The sequence below is a fragment of the Gavia stellata genome, chromosome 2, assembly GCF_030936135.1.
Source record: "Gavia stellata isolate bGavSte3 chromosome 2, bGavSte3.hap2, whole genome shotgun sequence".
In the NCBI taxonomy this organism is placed as follows: domain Eukaryota; kingdom Metazoa; phylum Chordata; class Aves; order Gaviiformes; family Gaviidae; genus Gavia; species Gavia stellata.
In genome coordinates, this window is record NC_082595.1 from 85,614,697 (window position 1) to 85,630,965 (window position 16,269).

At 36.1% G+C, this 16,269-nt stretch overlaps 1 protein-coding gene across 2 annotated transcripts in view; it reads left to right on the plus strand.

The window, feature by feature from the left end:
• COL21A1 (collagen type XXI alpha 1 chain) overlaps positions 1 to 16,269 on the plus strand; it is an 85,833-nt gene that overhangs the window by 45,289 nt on the left and 24,275 nt on the right. For both annotated transcript variants that reach the window (XM_059834881.1, XM_059834874.1), the window contains 2 exons: positions 14,120 to 14,164; positions 15,809 to 15,862. In XM_059834881.1, coding sequence (XP_059690864.1) covers positions 14,120 to 14,164; positions 15,809 to 15,862 — 99 coding nt within the window. The remainder of the gene's footprint in view (positions 1 to 14,119; positions 14,165 to 15,808; positions 15,863 to 16,269) is intronic.

Sequence of the window (16,269 nt, forward strand, 5' to 3'; positions counted from 1 at the left end):
GACAGTGGAGTGTAAGAGCTATGCTAGTCTGTTTAGGAGGAAAGCTACTATTCAACTTTAGTGAAATAGCTCAGATTTTGTGCTTTTAGTGGTCATATTTATCAGCTGTATTTGCAGAGTTGTTTCTGATGACAACCATGTTTTAGAATGCAGCATCATGTGTGAATACTTTGTCAGTCCTATCTTCCTATTTCATAAATAGAAGGAGCAGCATAGTGTGTTAGTGTTGACTGAAACACACCATGACCACTGGCTGAGATAAGTAGAAGTAAAATACTTACACCACACGTGCGCACAAATGTGTTTTTCAGTGATCATAATGATATGCTTTGCTTGATGCACTTTATGTTCATGTTATGTTGGTTTGTACCAGTTTTAGTTAGCAAGATGCTGTTCACTCAAAATTTATATTTTATATCTGCATTTATATACTGAGTTATGAAATACTTCAGTTAGAAACAAACCTAAAACCTCTATAGTATATCTATGCAATAGGCCTTGTGAAAAATGTCTTTCTTTCTGAAAATATTACTTAAGTTTATTTTTTAATGCACCTAGTCTGATTAGTGTTGTATTTCTGTTTTTAACCTCTCAGTAGAGGTTGTATTTCCGGTGCTGAAGAGGTCATGTGTTGCGTGGATTTAATACTTGTGAAAATATTTCACAGAGTACTAAATACTCATTCAAGTTTTATATTGCCTTAAAGTAGGCACTGCTATAAAATAGTGCTCTCTTTATAAGTAATATATTTAGAGAAAGGTGATCAGGAGACTCAGCAAACTGGTTGCTGTGAGTCTATCAAATTCTTAGCTTCAAATCTAATATTCATGCTTTTCCACTACTTTGAGATGCCTTGATAGTAGCAGCTGAACTCTGAACACTGATGGCCTGCTTTTCAAAGGTGTCAGCATTACAGTCATAATGGAAGTAAGGACTAGTATTTGCTTTGCAAATGATGTCTTGTGGGTCTCAAAAGAATACCTTATTTCTTTGTTGAAAATTCTGACTTCGACCTGTAAGTACATTTATGTATAAAGTTAAATGGTTATTTCGGCGGGGTGTTTTTTTCTACATAAACAGCTGATGCAGTAAGACTTTGGTAGGCATATGCCATACATCATTATTTCTTTACAGGTAGGTTTGGTTAGTTAAACTAGTTTTTTAGTGATTGTTTCTTTATTTCTTCTTTTAATTTCTGAATTGTTGGAGTAGACAGGACAGAGTCTTGCTGATGACTTTCTGATTGCTGGAGCTACTATAACAGATGTTAGTCTTGTTCCCACTTGAGGAAGGGGGAGATGACGGCTTTGACAGCACGATACTTTCAATGATCATTCTTTAATTACACAGTGCTTGCTGTAAGCTCAACCACAGTTTTTAGACTGAATGCAGGTTTTCCTTTCAATTATAACTTTTAGGTCCACTTTAGGTGTATATTTAACAGACTTTATTTGCAACCTAGGTTATCTTCTTCATTCTGACTGACAAGTTATTTTAATTAAATTCATTCCATAATACATTTTCAGCAGAGTTAATTGCTATTAAGAAGATAAGTATGAGAATGTTTCTGTAAAGAAACAGGTAATTAAAGACTTCTGGAACTTCAGGCAGACTAGTCTGAACTGCTCTATTATTCCCAGTTGACAAAAATAACATAAAAGACATGAGAGCATAGTTTCTGATCCAAAGCATATTGAAGTCAATGGAAAGATTCCCATTGAATTCAGCCTGGACTGGGGCCACAATAAACGGTGTAATAAGCTTGGACCCACTGACCTAATGCAACTTGGAAAATGATGCCTGCTTTTCTAAGTTGTAAAACTAACAGTTCTCTCCCGTCTAATTCTCACTTTCTGTCTGTTCCTCATGATTTCTAATTTTTAAATTTTGGTCTTCACACACTATGCAATTACATTAATTATATTAACTTTCTATAGTTATATAGTATCATTTTATTTTGTCTACAGAGGCTTAGGAAAGTAGTATTTTTGGATTTTTTCAGTTAATACCATTTCAAACTTGATAACTTTGGAAAATGAAATGAAGAAAAGGTGGCATACCTTGCTGTCATTTCTTTAAGACTGTTTTATAGGTGCAATGTTAACAAAGACAATTTCTTAAAAGATGTAAGGAGATATGAAAGGAGCTGTAGTTGTAAGCCTATTATGGACATGAATGGCATGTGCCATAAATAGCTATAAACAGTACTCAGAGTAGTCTGTTTTATGCTTGTATGCTGTAGTGACCTTTTTATGGCTATGCTAGCACTTTTCTTACTAATTCATGTGCTGATAGAAGTTAAATACCAGCATTCCTCCTCCATTGCAACTAGTGTGTAAACAGTGATAAAAATACTTCTGACCAATATGTTGTACCAATTTTAAATCTCCCTGCTGACTTGCTGAGCTGTATTACAATAAACAGATGCTTGTCTTTGTTAAAATATCTCTTAATAATTTGTTAATCTTGTATAAATTAAAAAATCTGTTAAAACAGTGTGATTCTGAAAGAATTGTCCTGCAGCAAACACTTGAAGATGCAGCTTTGTTAAAGAGTGCAGTTAACTATCTTCTAAGCACAAAATTAGTGGTAGTGCTTATTTATTTGTATTCCATGAGTGATTCCAATAAACTAGTCCTGTTTAAACAGAAACCCGCAAACTCTTCTGAAGAGTGTAATTTCTTCTATGCATTAAAATAATTTTGGATATTTATTGGAGATTTTCATGTAGAGACTTTAAACTTGATATTATACTTTTTAGTTGTCTGTACTAGAAAGTGAGCTTTAATTCCCAGATGAAGCGCTTTGGCATAAGTTTATACTGTCTGTAGAGTAAGAGCTGTGACACACAGTGTTCCACCTGTGGTTTTTCCCACTGAGGGAATGATCATATTCACTTCTTACTGCAGCTTCAGCCTTCAGCGGTCATGTTCTCAGCTTGGCTAAGATGGAGTTGAGATCTGGTATGAAACTAAGAGTGAATCAACTTGGCAGTATGGATGTATACAGTACACATCAGATATCCCCTCTTGTGGTAATATTACTCAAAAATACATATAAATGTTTGCCCATTTAAATACTTGAGCGTTAGGAGACTTTAGACCTTCACATCAGTTGCAGGGACCACAATATGCACATGCTTACAAACATCACCTCCTTTTTTCTGAGTACCAGAAACTAGATCTTCTTAGTATTAATATTGCAGTGGGCCTTTCTATATAGAGATGGTTTATCAGTATTTGAACATTATAGCTGTACAATTCAACTTTTAATGAATTTTTAAGTGGCAAAAAGTCAGTTTACTATAACTGATTATCATTCAAAAGCATTTCTGATGAGTTGTTTTATGTTATTTTGAGCAAATGATGTACAGATACATTTCACGTGTATTAGCTAACATACTACTGCTTGGACTGAAAAAAAGACATTCTAAAAAATTACTGGACTTGATCAAGTGGAGATTTTTGAGGAGTTGAAAGCACAAATCCAGACAACTGTAAATTGATCCCGTATTCTTTATCAGAAACTTCTTTACTCCCAAAACTCAGTTAAAAATGTGATTGGTTGCTGAATTGGATTACATTAAAGAATTAAAACTATATAATCTGTGTCTGTGTGTGTGAATCCAGTTTGGCTCTGTCTGGGTAGATGATCTGAGTTAAAAAGTTCAGAAGTCCTTTAATTGTTCTTTACTTTCCCTGTAAATTTACTAAATTATGCGTTTGCTTAAGTGTTTAATCTGATTTGATCTGACCTAATACTTTCCAGGCATAATGGGTTAATTCACCCTGCTAAGAAGGGAATAACCACTAAGGATCTTGAAAATCATATAGCAAAACTGGTATAAAATAGGTATGCCTTAAGTGATTAACATTCCTTTTCTTTGATATGTGATACTCAAAAAGGGACTCATTTGCATTCTTTTGAATCCACCTGATATCAATAATAATACTTAGGGCATTCCTGAACTTGTGTGCTGATTTCATATATCGAAGAGAAACTTTTCTGAAGTAGGAGATGCTTGAAGAGAATGTTTGGACTGGTACATGTTGTGTATTGGGCTGATGTCTGCCATTTTAGTGTTAGGAAAGTTGATGTTTATTCTTCCGGTAAACAATGTTTCACATGTGCTGATTAATCTTGAAACAGCAATGTCTCTCCATTATTCTTGCCTTACAGTTTTCTTCTTAACTCCCTCAGTTTTCACGGAACACTTCACAACACTGTCTAATCCTTCTAGTAATATAGATAACACATTGGAAACTACATCTTTAACGGCATTGATTTTATATATTCCTCGACAGAAACATTATGCCTAGAATCAGAAAAATAAACATATGCAGAAAGAAATACTTATGAATTTGAATGAACTTCTGACAGCCAAAGTACCCAACAGCCCCTATTGGGTGGCAGTATCATCACATAATTTAGGCCTGATTTAGTCTCTCATGCATCACCTTTTAACCAAAACATGATATGACAAAGTATTTGAAATCATTGAAGTAACATTTTTGCAGTTTATTGGGAAGAAAGAGCAAAAAATGAAAAAAGTTCCTTTATAAAAGAGAAAATATTTCACAACCAGTGGAGTAAACAACCCGTTTGTGGATTGTGGCAGAAGATTTACAAGTAAGTAATATGCAAAATATTTTTTTTCTCTTTGTGTTTAAATATTTTTCAGCAATGTCAGCTTTATTATTTGTGTATTTGTCTATGGTAATTGTCTGCTCTCACACATATTACAGAGGTAGAATATAAAATACCTCAGTTTCTAGTATCTATACTAATAGAATTAAAATATTTTTAGTAACAATAAATGGTCGTTTAGACCATAGATTTTATGCAAAAATACAAGGCATAGAACATATTAATTTAGTTTACCAGGTTATAAATAAGAATGTCATTTTTTGCATTGCTTTAATCTGTAATTCACAGAACTTCTGTTCAAAATTATGGCTCAGCAGCTGTGTTTAATCACACAGAAAGTGTCTTGTATGTTACACTATGTTAGACTGCAAAATGCATGAATATGTAATTAATATGTGCCTGTCCTAAGTGGCAAGTCACTAAACACTGTGCTTAACCCCGTGGTCTTTCATTTTGCCAGGTCTCAGAAGCAAGCTATGGAAAATCAAGATGGATCTGGATTTTTTGGCATTGTTGTAACATATGCTGCAAAATGGAAATGTTTTGAATCTTTACATGTTTGTCAGACAATAAGGTTTTAGCTCTAAGATTATCAACTATGGTGAATAAAAGCAGAGTGTGTGTACGTGTTTTGCCCCCATTTGTGATGTACAAATGCAAAATTCAGACCAAGTTTTTTAAACTGTACATTGGTAATTCCACGTAGTCATGGGCAATGCTATAGGAGCTAATGCTTCACAATGCAATGTCTGTTTGCATGTGCGATTTCGTAGTTCATTTTTAGGCACACACATCGATTGTCACTGGTTTGTATCATTGCATTTTGACATAACAGTAATATAAAGTGTGATTTGAATCTTAGTAGTATGGCTCAAGGACAAATTCCTAGATGTATTCAAATGTTGCTCCATAGAGCACAGGGACGCAGTGTTTCAGGTTTCTAGGCAAAGCGCCCTCTTCTTGGTATGAATTGTGTCTCTGTTAATGTTCATGCTAGAGAATAATCAAAAAAAGAGATGTCTGAATGCCTTTAACACATCCCCTAAATATTTCTATCTTCCTTTCCCAATACACTATGAACACTAGGAATTAGAATTTTGATTTACAGCTTAGGTAAATATCTGCTGGAGTTTCCAGTGACTCTGGAGACCAAACAGAAACTTCCCTCAGCTGATTGCTATACTTAGAAACCAAATGTAGGCAGTAGGCTATGAATGAAGACGACACTTAATTAGAAGGTAGCAGCCATAAATATTTATTATTTCAGTTGATTTCATTTACACATTGCTGTTCTATTCTGTGCATCTCAACATGTTTATGGTGAGTTACTTAACCACAAGGAGAAAGAGGGTTGCCAAAAGGATGTTTGACTTTCCTTCTTCTGATCCAACTTTAACAGGGTAGCCAGTTTTCTTGCTAGTCATCATTCTTCTTCAACATATGGGACAAGCCAGAGAAAAGATTTGCTGTACCTATGTCCTCAGAAGGTCTGAGTTACAGCCTCCTTGAGACCTGTGGTCGGGGTGGTGATGTGAAGCAATCTAGCTCTAACTCCTTCAGGACTCTAAGTGCTGCATCTGGGCATCTAATCTACAGTCTATACTCTGGTAATTATCCAGAACGGTTTTCATTTCACCTCATATAGCCAAGTAGACATATTTAGTCCATCTCTGTGTTATGGTTCTTCTCTGATATGAAACTAATATCTGCATAGGATTATTCATCCCATCATGAAATACTTGTGTCAAATATAAGGGGTCATTTTCTTCTGAAGTTGCCTGTTTCTTTTAACTGGCTTAGACAGTTTAGATTTTTAGATTAGTTAAAGTTAGTTGAATTGAAACCTTCCAGAAAATGTGGAAGAGAAAAACAAGCAAACAACTTAAAGCAGGGCTTCTTTGTTATTTTTGTGTTCAAGTGGTAGCTGGGCTGTCAAAGTAACTAGTTTCTTGTTATGCTTCTTCCATGTGTCCTTCATGATCAATAGCATTGCGTTATTCTTGTGCAGTACGCTCAGTTAGGGTCATGCGAATTGTTCAAGGTACTGTCACATACTTTGTAGTGCAGAAATAGGAAAAGATATAGTGAAGTTAAATAAGGGAGATCTGCTTGTCAGCTTTAAAAATCCTTTCATCAGAGAAACCACATTAGTATTGCTTATACTCAATATTCTTGCTATGAAGAAGGTGATGGGTTTGTAACTAAGATCAGTTGGTTCACCTCTACTGAGGAAGCAATGAAGACAGTCCCTGTCCACATAAAGCTTTAAGCCTGAAATTGATACGTTGATACTCAAGTCTCAGGCACTCAAGTAGATAACAGGTCTATCAAATTTGGGGAAATTTAGTGCAGTTAGTGTTTTCATTTTTGTAATCTTAACGTATTAAAATTACAGTTAATTGAAGCCATGGAAAGTCTTGTCTGAATACAGGCTGGCTTCCCATCCATTATGAAACAAAAAATTAAACCATCTTTAATCAGAGTGAATTTAAGTCCATTTGTAAGGTTTAATTAATGTTTCTGCTAAGATTAAAATATCATGGTGGTGTAAGACCTCTCCTTCCCAAACTGAAAAAAAGCCCTATGATAAAAATACATATTTTTTTCATTTGTACCACATGTTGTTTTATTGGAAGTCTTCATGATTCTGTATGATATGACCTGCATTGGGGTTTTTTTCAGATAGATAATTTAAAAATATTGTATGTTTGTGCTTAACCATTGTTCTAAAAAGATTACATATCACACATGAAATAGTACTCTGGGCTAATGAAGCACAAGGAATGCAGTGCTTATGGGATCCTGTCACCTGCAGGGCTGGGGGCTCACATTTTGTCTGGCCGCCTTTGGATCCATAAAGATTTGACAAGTCTGATACTCATATTATTTTGAAGGATATTTACAAGAAACAGTGTCACCAGTTGCAACCTGTGACAGGATATACACAATTTTCATTTTCTATTAGTATTTCCAGCTCTCAAATTACAGTTTTCCAAGATCTGTGTTGTTGCCAATGCAACAGGGGACACTGTGTTCCACATTAAACATATGTGTGTTTTATTTTTAATAACTGATTTGCCAAAAAAAGTGTTTGCAAACTCTGGTCTTATAACTGCAAAGATCTTGGTAATGCTTTTTCCTTTCCTGCATATAATTTAAAGCTGCTGTGCTAGTCCAGTGGATGCTCATTATGTCTGTGGGAATGCTTCTTTGTATTTAGCCCATTTTTCTTTGTCATCAATTCCAACTACTCAGTAGTAGCAGATGCAGCTTCATTGAATTTCTTTTACATATATTTTGCTACTTTCCCCAATGGAAAGTTTTATCCATTATCCAAATTGCATTTGTGTCTTTCATTCTATTAGGATTATCAAGGATTTGCTGTAATCTTTTAAAAAGTTATCTTGACTGTTGTACTTTTATCCAAATTATGGATTGACTTGTACTTTTTTACATACCTCTAGTAAATCTCTCATGTATCATTAAGTATGCTTTTTCAAGACAGGATCAGTAATACATATACAGTCATATTTTTCAGATGTTTAAAGGGATCCTGGGAACATCTGGATAGACAGATATTTTTTGTGAATCTTGTTCTATTGCTGTAATTCATGTAATGTCCTTTCGTGTCTTCCCAGAATCAGAATTGCAGATTTTTCAGAGTGGAAGGAGCCATTTGATTGAAACATAATTCAGAGAACTCGTATACACTAGAAGAAAACATCTTTTTATCAATAGTCATGACTTTTATGTGTTTTAAACCTGATCCTTCAGTTACCCTGTTGAAGAAAGAGTAGGGTCAAAATTAGTAACATTCTGGCAATCTTCTTAAAAAACCATATGGACTTTTTAAGACTGAAACTCTCATTACAGTTTCTCAGTGCCTTTCTAGGAGTCTTTTGTGAGGCTTGTGTCACTGCCTGAATTATGCATGATCATTAGGGATACAGTTTGAATTTTTGTTGTGTAAATGGGCAACAGCCTAGAATGTGACCATCTTTTAACAAAAGTTTCTAAATGTTACTCAACAGATCCATTTTTTTAAATTAATGTAATTTAAACAAAGTAGAGTCAGAGCAAAATATCCTCACTGACCATCCTCATAAAACAATAAAATATGAAACCAGATACTATCTTAAGCGATAAAATAAACCATAATATGTACCAATATTCAGCAATAGTAGTAGAGAAGGTGGTAGATTTTTTTTTCCCCCCAAATAATGACCTCGGAAATAAAGGGTCTATGCTTACCTTGCATTTTACTACTTTTTCATTTTTTCAGAAGGTCTCACTGTTTAAACAGGAAGTATTGTTTTATCATAACTTTAAAAATCATGATCATTTTTAATAGAGAAAAATGGTATTATTTCAGGTATTTTTGTCTTGATGTTGAGAGAAGAATACATAGTTTGAAAAACTGTTGCATAGTGATTTGTCCTAGACAGTATTTATCAAATGTTTGACACATTACAAAATAAGTCCAGATGTACTGTATTCAGTGAGGAGCCTGTTTAAAGCAGTATGTTGAAAGAGTACGGCTTTGTATATCTACCCTAAGAAAATAAGATAATAATAAGATAATTATGCTAATGTTTTCTTCATCGTCTTGGGGAATTGACTGCAAAACAGTTTGCTCATAACAGAGAAGCTTTTGGAAATATTCCATAATTTTGCATCTTCCAGAGACAGAATTTTATGATAATGGGTATGTTATCTGTAGTCTAGAAACTCCTACTTTCCATACTAGGGCTATCAGCCAGTACTGAAGAATGAAGTCCTACCAGGCTCTGAAGAGGTGGGGAATATTAAAGACTGTGGCAGAAAATAAAGAATAGAATAGGCTAATAAATATTCATTTTAGGAGTAAAATAGTTTTTGTTTTGTTCTGGAAAAAGTTTTATGCATGGTTTCTTCTGCTGTTCGCAAGCATAAAGGTAAGCATGAGGGAGGTACAAGTAATCCATAATACTAGCTAGAAAAAGTGCGAAAAATGTTTTGAGAAATGTAGCTTGTGGCTTAAGTAAAAATGCTTACACCTAGTTGATCTGTATATAAGGCTTCAGGCAATTTACTTGACCTTTTTTTTTGTGGGGCTGCATGGAAAAAAATCCAGCTGTTTAATATCATCCAAAACAAAAATAGACACTTCATGATTAATGAAAGCTACAAGAAAGATTTTCCAGGGATTGTGAAACCATGTTCCTTTTACAGTTAAATCCATTGTATCTGCCAGGTTATCAAAGAATGGAAGATTTATTTAAATTGCTGAACTGGGATAAAATAGAATATTTATACAGAATTGTATAAGTTTCATCATTGATGCTCATCATCACAGAAGAAACAAATTTGCGCTCTTGGGTGTCGTGAAGTCCCAGCTGTGGGGGCTGCAGCTGAGGAAGACCTCATCAGGGGGTTTAGTTGCATACCCAGATGAGCTTCACTCTGTGATGAAGCTGTGAGACCCATGGCTAAGCTTTGCTATTTCTTGCAAGTAAAGCATACCCATAGCTCCTTTTACCTTTGGATATCCTAGTTTACACTTATACGTCTTGTGATTCCTAGCCAATGTGAAGTCTTTGACAGAAGCTTTTGCTGTCTGAGCCTGTAGAGACCTATCACAGAAGGCATATACAAACAAGCAAAGAAAAGAAAAAACAAAGATAATTTTTGCTCCAGAGAATGAGACATCAGGGTGTGTGGGATTTGGTCACCTAGGCATTGGCACTGAGAGACATTAGAGATGTATGAGGGCAACTGCAACATCTGGCGTGTACAACATAGTTCTTAGAGCAGACTGACATCTTTTTCAAAGGGTAGATCAGCTATTCCACAGCACCTTCAGTGACACCAGAGGCTGTTTCAGTTACCTAGATGACATTCAAGTGTCACTTTAGGTCATGGGGTTACCTTGCAAAGCCTCCACAGGTCTGTAACAAGAGCTTAGAAAGCTGACAGGCTTCTAGGTACACATAGGTAACACAGAATGAAAGATAAATGATTAAACAGGCAAAGGAAGCTGAATAAAGGGTAAAGACAGCAGTGTCTCAATAAATAAAAAACTCTTGGTTAGCTGCCAGACTGATACATGATCACATTAGTTTTTAGGCACAATTTCAGCAGTGTGTGATAAAGCTGCAGTTGAGAATCTTTAGAATAGTCACGTTTTTAAACCAAGGAATTAGGTTTTCTAGGCTATCTTGCTGGCTTTAAATTTCATGTGATTATAGCACTTGCTGATTAAGGCTAAAATAATAATATTACAGGTTTTTATGGGGAAGGGAAGACTTCCCATTTAAGGGAAAATTTCAGGGAAAGGAGGAAGGCATTTGCATGAAATGGAGGTAATTGAGAAAGTCACATTGATGATGCTGAAAGAACTGAGGCAGTAGTAAGGCTTGCAATAAACTTCATTTTTAAGTATCAAGAAACACTGAATAAACCTTACATGAAATTTGATGTAAAAGAAGGGGAACAAATTAACTGATTCAGAAGTGCAAGATGGTCCAACTCATGTAAGGACAGAAATCACTAAAGCGCAGTAGAAGCTTTGATTTTTAGCTATTCTGGCTAGAAATGTAAAGCTATGTTTTATTAGTATTATAACTGCATGTGTCATAAATACAAACCATTTAAAATAAGTTTTCTGGAAAGACAAAGAAAAGAAAATCTAGAAATACAACGCCTTTTTCTTATTTCATATGAACAAAATGTTGCCTGATAGCTTTGCAAAGGACATCCCCAAAGGCAATTTTTTTCCATAGGCCAGTGAATCATGAGTTATTCCATAGCATTGACTCTGTTACTCCCAGTGGGTGGCAGTTTTCCCATTTGTAGTAGTTCCAAACATTGTGTTTCCCTTAGTGGCAGAAAAATTGCATGATGAATCTGTTTCATATTAAGTTTTGATTAAATACAGGCGTTTGTGATAATTTTAGTTACAATATACTCTTCCCCAAAATTACATTTTTATCTTACAAATGGAATAAAACTAGTTGCTTCACTTCATGCTTTGAAGTAAGAATAATTTTTTTGATAATTAGAGTAAGGTTTCTTTGATAGTTTAGTTGATGTTACGTCACCCTATTAAACGTAACTTCCTATTAAAAGTGCCTTATTACTCATGGTGGACAAAAAAATGCTCATATTCTGAGGATTTGTACTGGATGTGAAATCTCTGTTTAGGAACAAGACACATTTCCAAAGCTTGGTTTGGCATTTGACCTAGAAGTTAGGTAAGAAACTCGGGATATCTAAACTACTTTTTAACCTTGTCTTCTGGGAAAGCGCAAATAATTCTAATTGGCATAACCAGAGATTATCCATGTAAAAGGAAGTAATAGATTGAGAACAGATAATGAGAAGGAAAACAAATTTAATTTTTTAGGCATCCTGGAGCTGATCCTACAGAAATTAGTCTTTGTAATTACTGAACCATGGAAGCTATACAGAAATATACCTCTCATGGGAAAACCTCATTCTGTATGACCAAATTAGCCACTTAATTTGCCTTCTTTTGTGCCAACTGACATGTGGAGAATAACTGAAAATCTCCACCCCATGTACTCTGGGAATCACTCACATTAGCATAAGTGATAGATTCATTCTTAGCTGAGTGAATGTCAGTGAGCCGTAAGAGAATTTTAAGGGTCTGGACCAGCTCCCACTGAAGTAAGATCCTAAGTTCCGTGTACTTCAGTAGTGCAGAGTCAATCAGAAGGAAAAAAAAAAGGAAAAAAAAAATAGGAAATATGACTTAGTTTTACAATTTTGTTCTTTGAGTTTTGTCTTCCTTTGCCAGCGTTATAAAGGTAAAGTTAAATGTCTTGCATCAGCAATTTGTTTTAGCCAAGAAAGTTCAACACAGCTCAGCGGGACATTGTGTTTCTTCTTCTAGGCATGCTTATATAATGGTAAATCATTCACTCTGTTGGATAAGTGTGTGGAACTGTCTTCTCTCAGCCCTGCAAATCACATAGAAATGTAACCATGGAAAGCTTTGGTACATCTCTTCAGTATGAGAAGGTTGCTGCTTAGTGGGAGGTTTTTTCAGCATATATGAAATTCTGTTTTATATTAAAGGTACAGATATTTATATTTTAGTTTTATATTTTACAGCTACAGAAATTAGCTGTTAAATAAGTATACTGAGAACTCATGGATGGGTCTGGAAGTTCCTAAATGTGGTGATAAATATGCCCTATTTCCTGTCTCTTTATTTGTGCAAAAGATCTAAGATGGTTTTGGACAAAATTTTAGCAAGAAGACTTATGTTACACAATGTAAATAGAAGTCTTAGAATGAGACATTGTTTTCCAGTTCTTTTCATTATGGTCTTTGATCTCTTCTTTTAATGATAGGTACATTGGAATTTTGATGACCTCTAAAATGCTCAGGATATCATAGCTAACTCATGTGCCATTGACCAATGAACTGTTTCTGCTTGATGGGGTCATTATTAACTAGAAGCTGAGCGTAAACTGCAAAACAATGGAGATATCTTTTCCAAGCCAGCGTTGCACATATGTAATCCATATGGAAGCTATCAGGTTATTCCTGGTTGTTACATTCACGTTAATTTTTTTCCCACAGAATGCATTTGTTTTGGTGGTGTCTAGAACACTCCTCTTGTTTTCACTGCAGCATATTAATGTCAATATTAGATTAAAATGTAAAGTCTGTAAGCCAAATTCGTGCTGCAGATTAATGATAGTACAAATAAGAACAGTGTCTGTCCAATAAATTTGAATAATTTAAAAAAAAATAATTGATTTTTTTAAAAAATAGATTAACTGAATGTAAACTAGTTTTAAGCATATATGGAGTTTTGTTTTAAAACTGAATTATATTCAATTAAATAATCACTATAAGAAAACTGAGTTATACTGTAGAGCTAAATGAGCAATGATGCTAAGGAAATGACTGAGATCTTCAAGTATTTATGGAGGTGAAAGCTACCATGAATTAAATATAATTATAGCTATCTCTTGGTTTCTGTTACAATCACTGTATTTTAGATAGGAAAATAGGATTTGTCAGACTCATGGTCCTATTGACCAGGACTTTTGCTGGAAGAAGAAATGCTCTATCTTATGTGGGAAATCTTATGGATAATGAAAAGTGATTTCTTTTCCCATGTCAGTCAGGGTTTTCAGTACAGCATTGCAGCCCTTGGTGGGCAACCGGGAGCACCAGAGCCCGCCCAGCAGCAGACGTGGACTCCTGGCAGGAAAGCACTGGGGACCAACTGAACATAGTGTTTCATTGTATCCCCAGATGAAGTAGTTCGCTTGTTCCCAGCTGAAGCTCTTTCCTCTTATGTTTGTTTAATTTTCTATTTCCTCTCCATATTTTGAACCCCAATCATACAACAAATGTTAAATTTATGAGGACATGGAGGGGGGTTATATATTATTTTCTGGAGAAACTATTCCATGATTCCATATATTTAAAAGGTTTTCTTTTTCCCCCTCAGGGAATTCCTGGAATCCCTGGAAATCAAGGAGCAAAAGGACAAAAGGTATTATTAATAGTTCAAAAAACAGTTAAAACCTGTGCATATATATACCCATTCGAAAGTAAGGGTTCAGGCTGTGCTGAGAGAAGAGTTTTCATAGTGGGGATTTAGGACATCAAATCATGCTGCAAATGAATGGAGACATGTTACAAATTCTTTGTGGCATTTTTGAAAATCTCTCATTAGGTTTTATTTCTACTATTCCGGAAGGAATGAATAATTTCCATACAGGACAACCAAGGGATCAGGCCCAGCCAGCACAGGTTCATGAAAGGCAGGTCCTGCTTGACCAACCTGATCTCCTTCTATGACCAGGTGACCTGCCTAGTGGATGAGGGAAAGGCTGTCGATGTTGTCTACCTGGACTTTAGTAAAGCCTTTGACACTGTTTCGCATGGCATTCTCCTGGAGAAAATGGCAGCTTGTGGCTTAGATAGGTGTACTCTTTGCTGGGTAGAAAACTGGCCGAGCCCAGAGAGTTGTGGTGAATGGAGTGAAATCCAGTTGGTGACCGGTCACAAGCGGAGTACCCCAGGGCTCAGTTTTGGGGCCAGTCTTGTTTAATATATTTATCGATGATCTGGATGAGGGGATGGAGTGCTCCCTCAGCAAGTTTGCAGACGACACCAAGTTGGATGGGTGTGTTGATCTGCTCAAGGGTAGGAAGGCTCTGCAGAGGGATCTGGACAGGCTGGATCGATGGGCCCAGGCCAATTGTATGAGGTTCAACAAGGCCAAGTGCTGGGTCCTGCACTTGGGTCGCAAAAACCCCATGCAATGCTACAGGTGGGGACGAGTGGCTGGAAAGCTCCCCCACAGAAAAGGACCTGGGGGTGTTGGTTGACAGCCGGCTGAAAATGAGCCAGCAGTGTGCCCAGGTGGCCAAGAAGGCCAACGGCATCCTGGCTTGTATCAGAAACAGTGTGGCCAGCAGGAGTAGGGAGGTGATGGTGCCCCTATATTCAGCGCTGGCGAGGCCGCACTTCAAATATACTGTGTTCAGTTTTGGGCCCCTCACTACAAGAAAGACATTGAGGTGCTGGAGTGTGTCCAGAGAAGGGCAACAAAGCTGGTGAGGGGTCTGGAACACAAGTCTGATGAGGAGCGGCTGAGGGAGCTGGGGTTGTTCAGTCTGGGGAAGAGAAGGCTGAGGGGAGACCTCATCGCTCTCTACAGTTACCTGAAAGGAGGTTGCAGAGAGGTGGGTGTTGGTCTCTTCTCCCACGTGACAAGTGATAGAACGAGAGGAAATGGCCTCAAGTTGCGCCAGGGGAGGTTTAGGCTGGATATTAGGAAAAATTTCTTCACTGAGAGAGTTGTGAGACACTGGAATAAGCTGCCCAGGGAAGTGGTGGAGTCACCATCCCTGGAGGTGTTCAAGGAACTTGTGGACGAGGCATTGTGGGACATGGTTTAATGGGCATGGTGGTGTTAGTTGATGGTTGGACTTGATGATCTTAACAGGTCTTTTCCAACCTTAGTGATTCTGTGAAAGTTCTGTGAATTTAAAAGTACTAAAGTTAATGTCATAATACTTTGATAAATAATCCTAATTAAATAAATCTGCATAGTTAAAGTATATTTAACAAATTTGTTAACTATACATATATTATTCACTGAACTCTTCTCTTTATGTATAAAATACAGGGTGAAATTGGACCACCGGGTCAGCCAGGAGCAAAAGGGTCACCAGGGGATACTGTAAGTTTGCAAAATGGTGTTATTATGAACAAATAATTCTGATGCTGTCATTCTCTAATCGTAATAAATTGAAATGGAAAATATAGTAGCAACGTAACATTTACAGGTTGGCAAATATGATCAGACTAAATCTAATCTCTGAATTGCCCCCAAAATATTATATACCCACTTTTCTTTTTAAAATTGATTTCCTGACTGTGCATTTGATAAAAAAATCCAGCAAAGACATTAGCCTGAACTTACTCTCTGAATTCATTAACTTTGAATTAACTTTGAAAGTACTCAAATCAATTTATTAAGAAAGCTAAGACCGACTTAAATATTGTCATAGTGTACAATGGATTTCTGAAGATGAATTTCAGGATGCTTTCATGACAGTGCTCTTCTGACAAAGACTGGGGAATAGC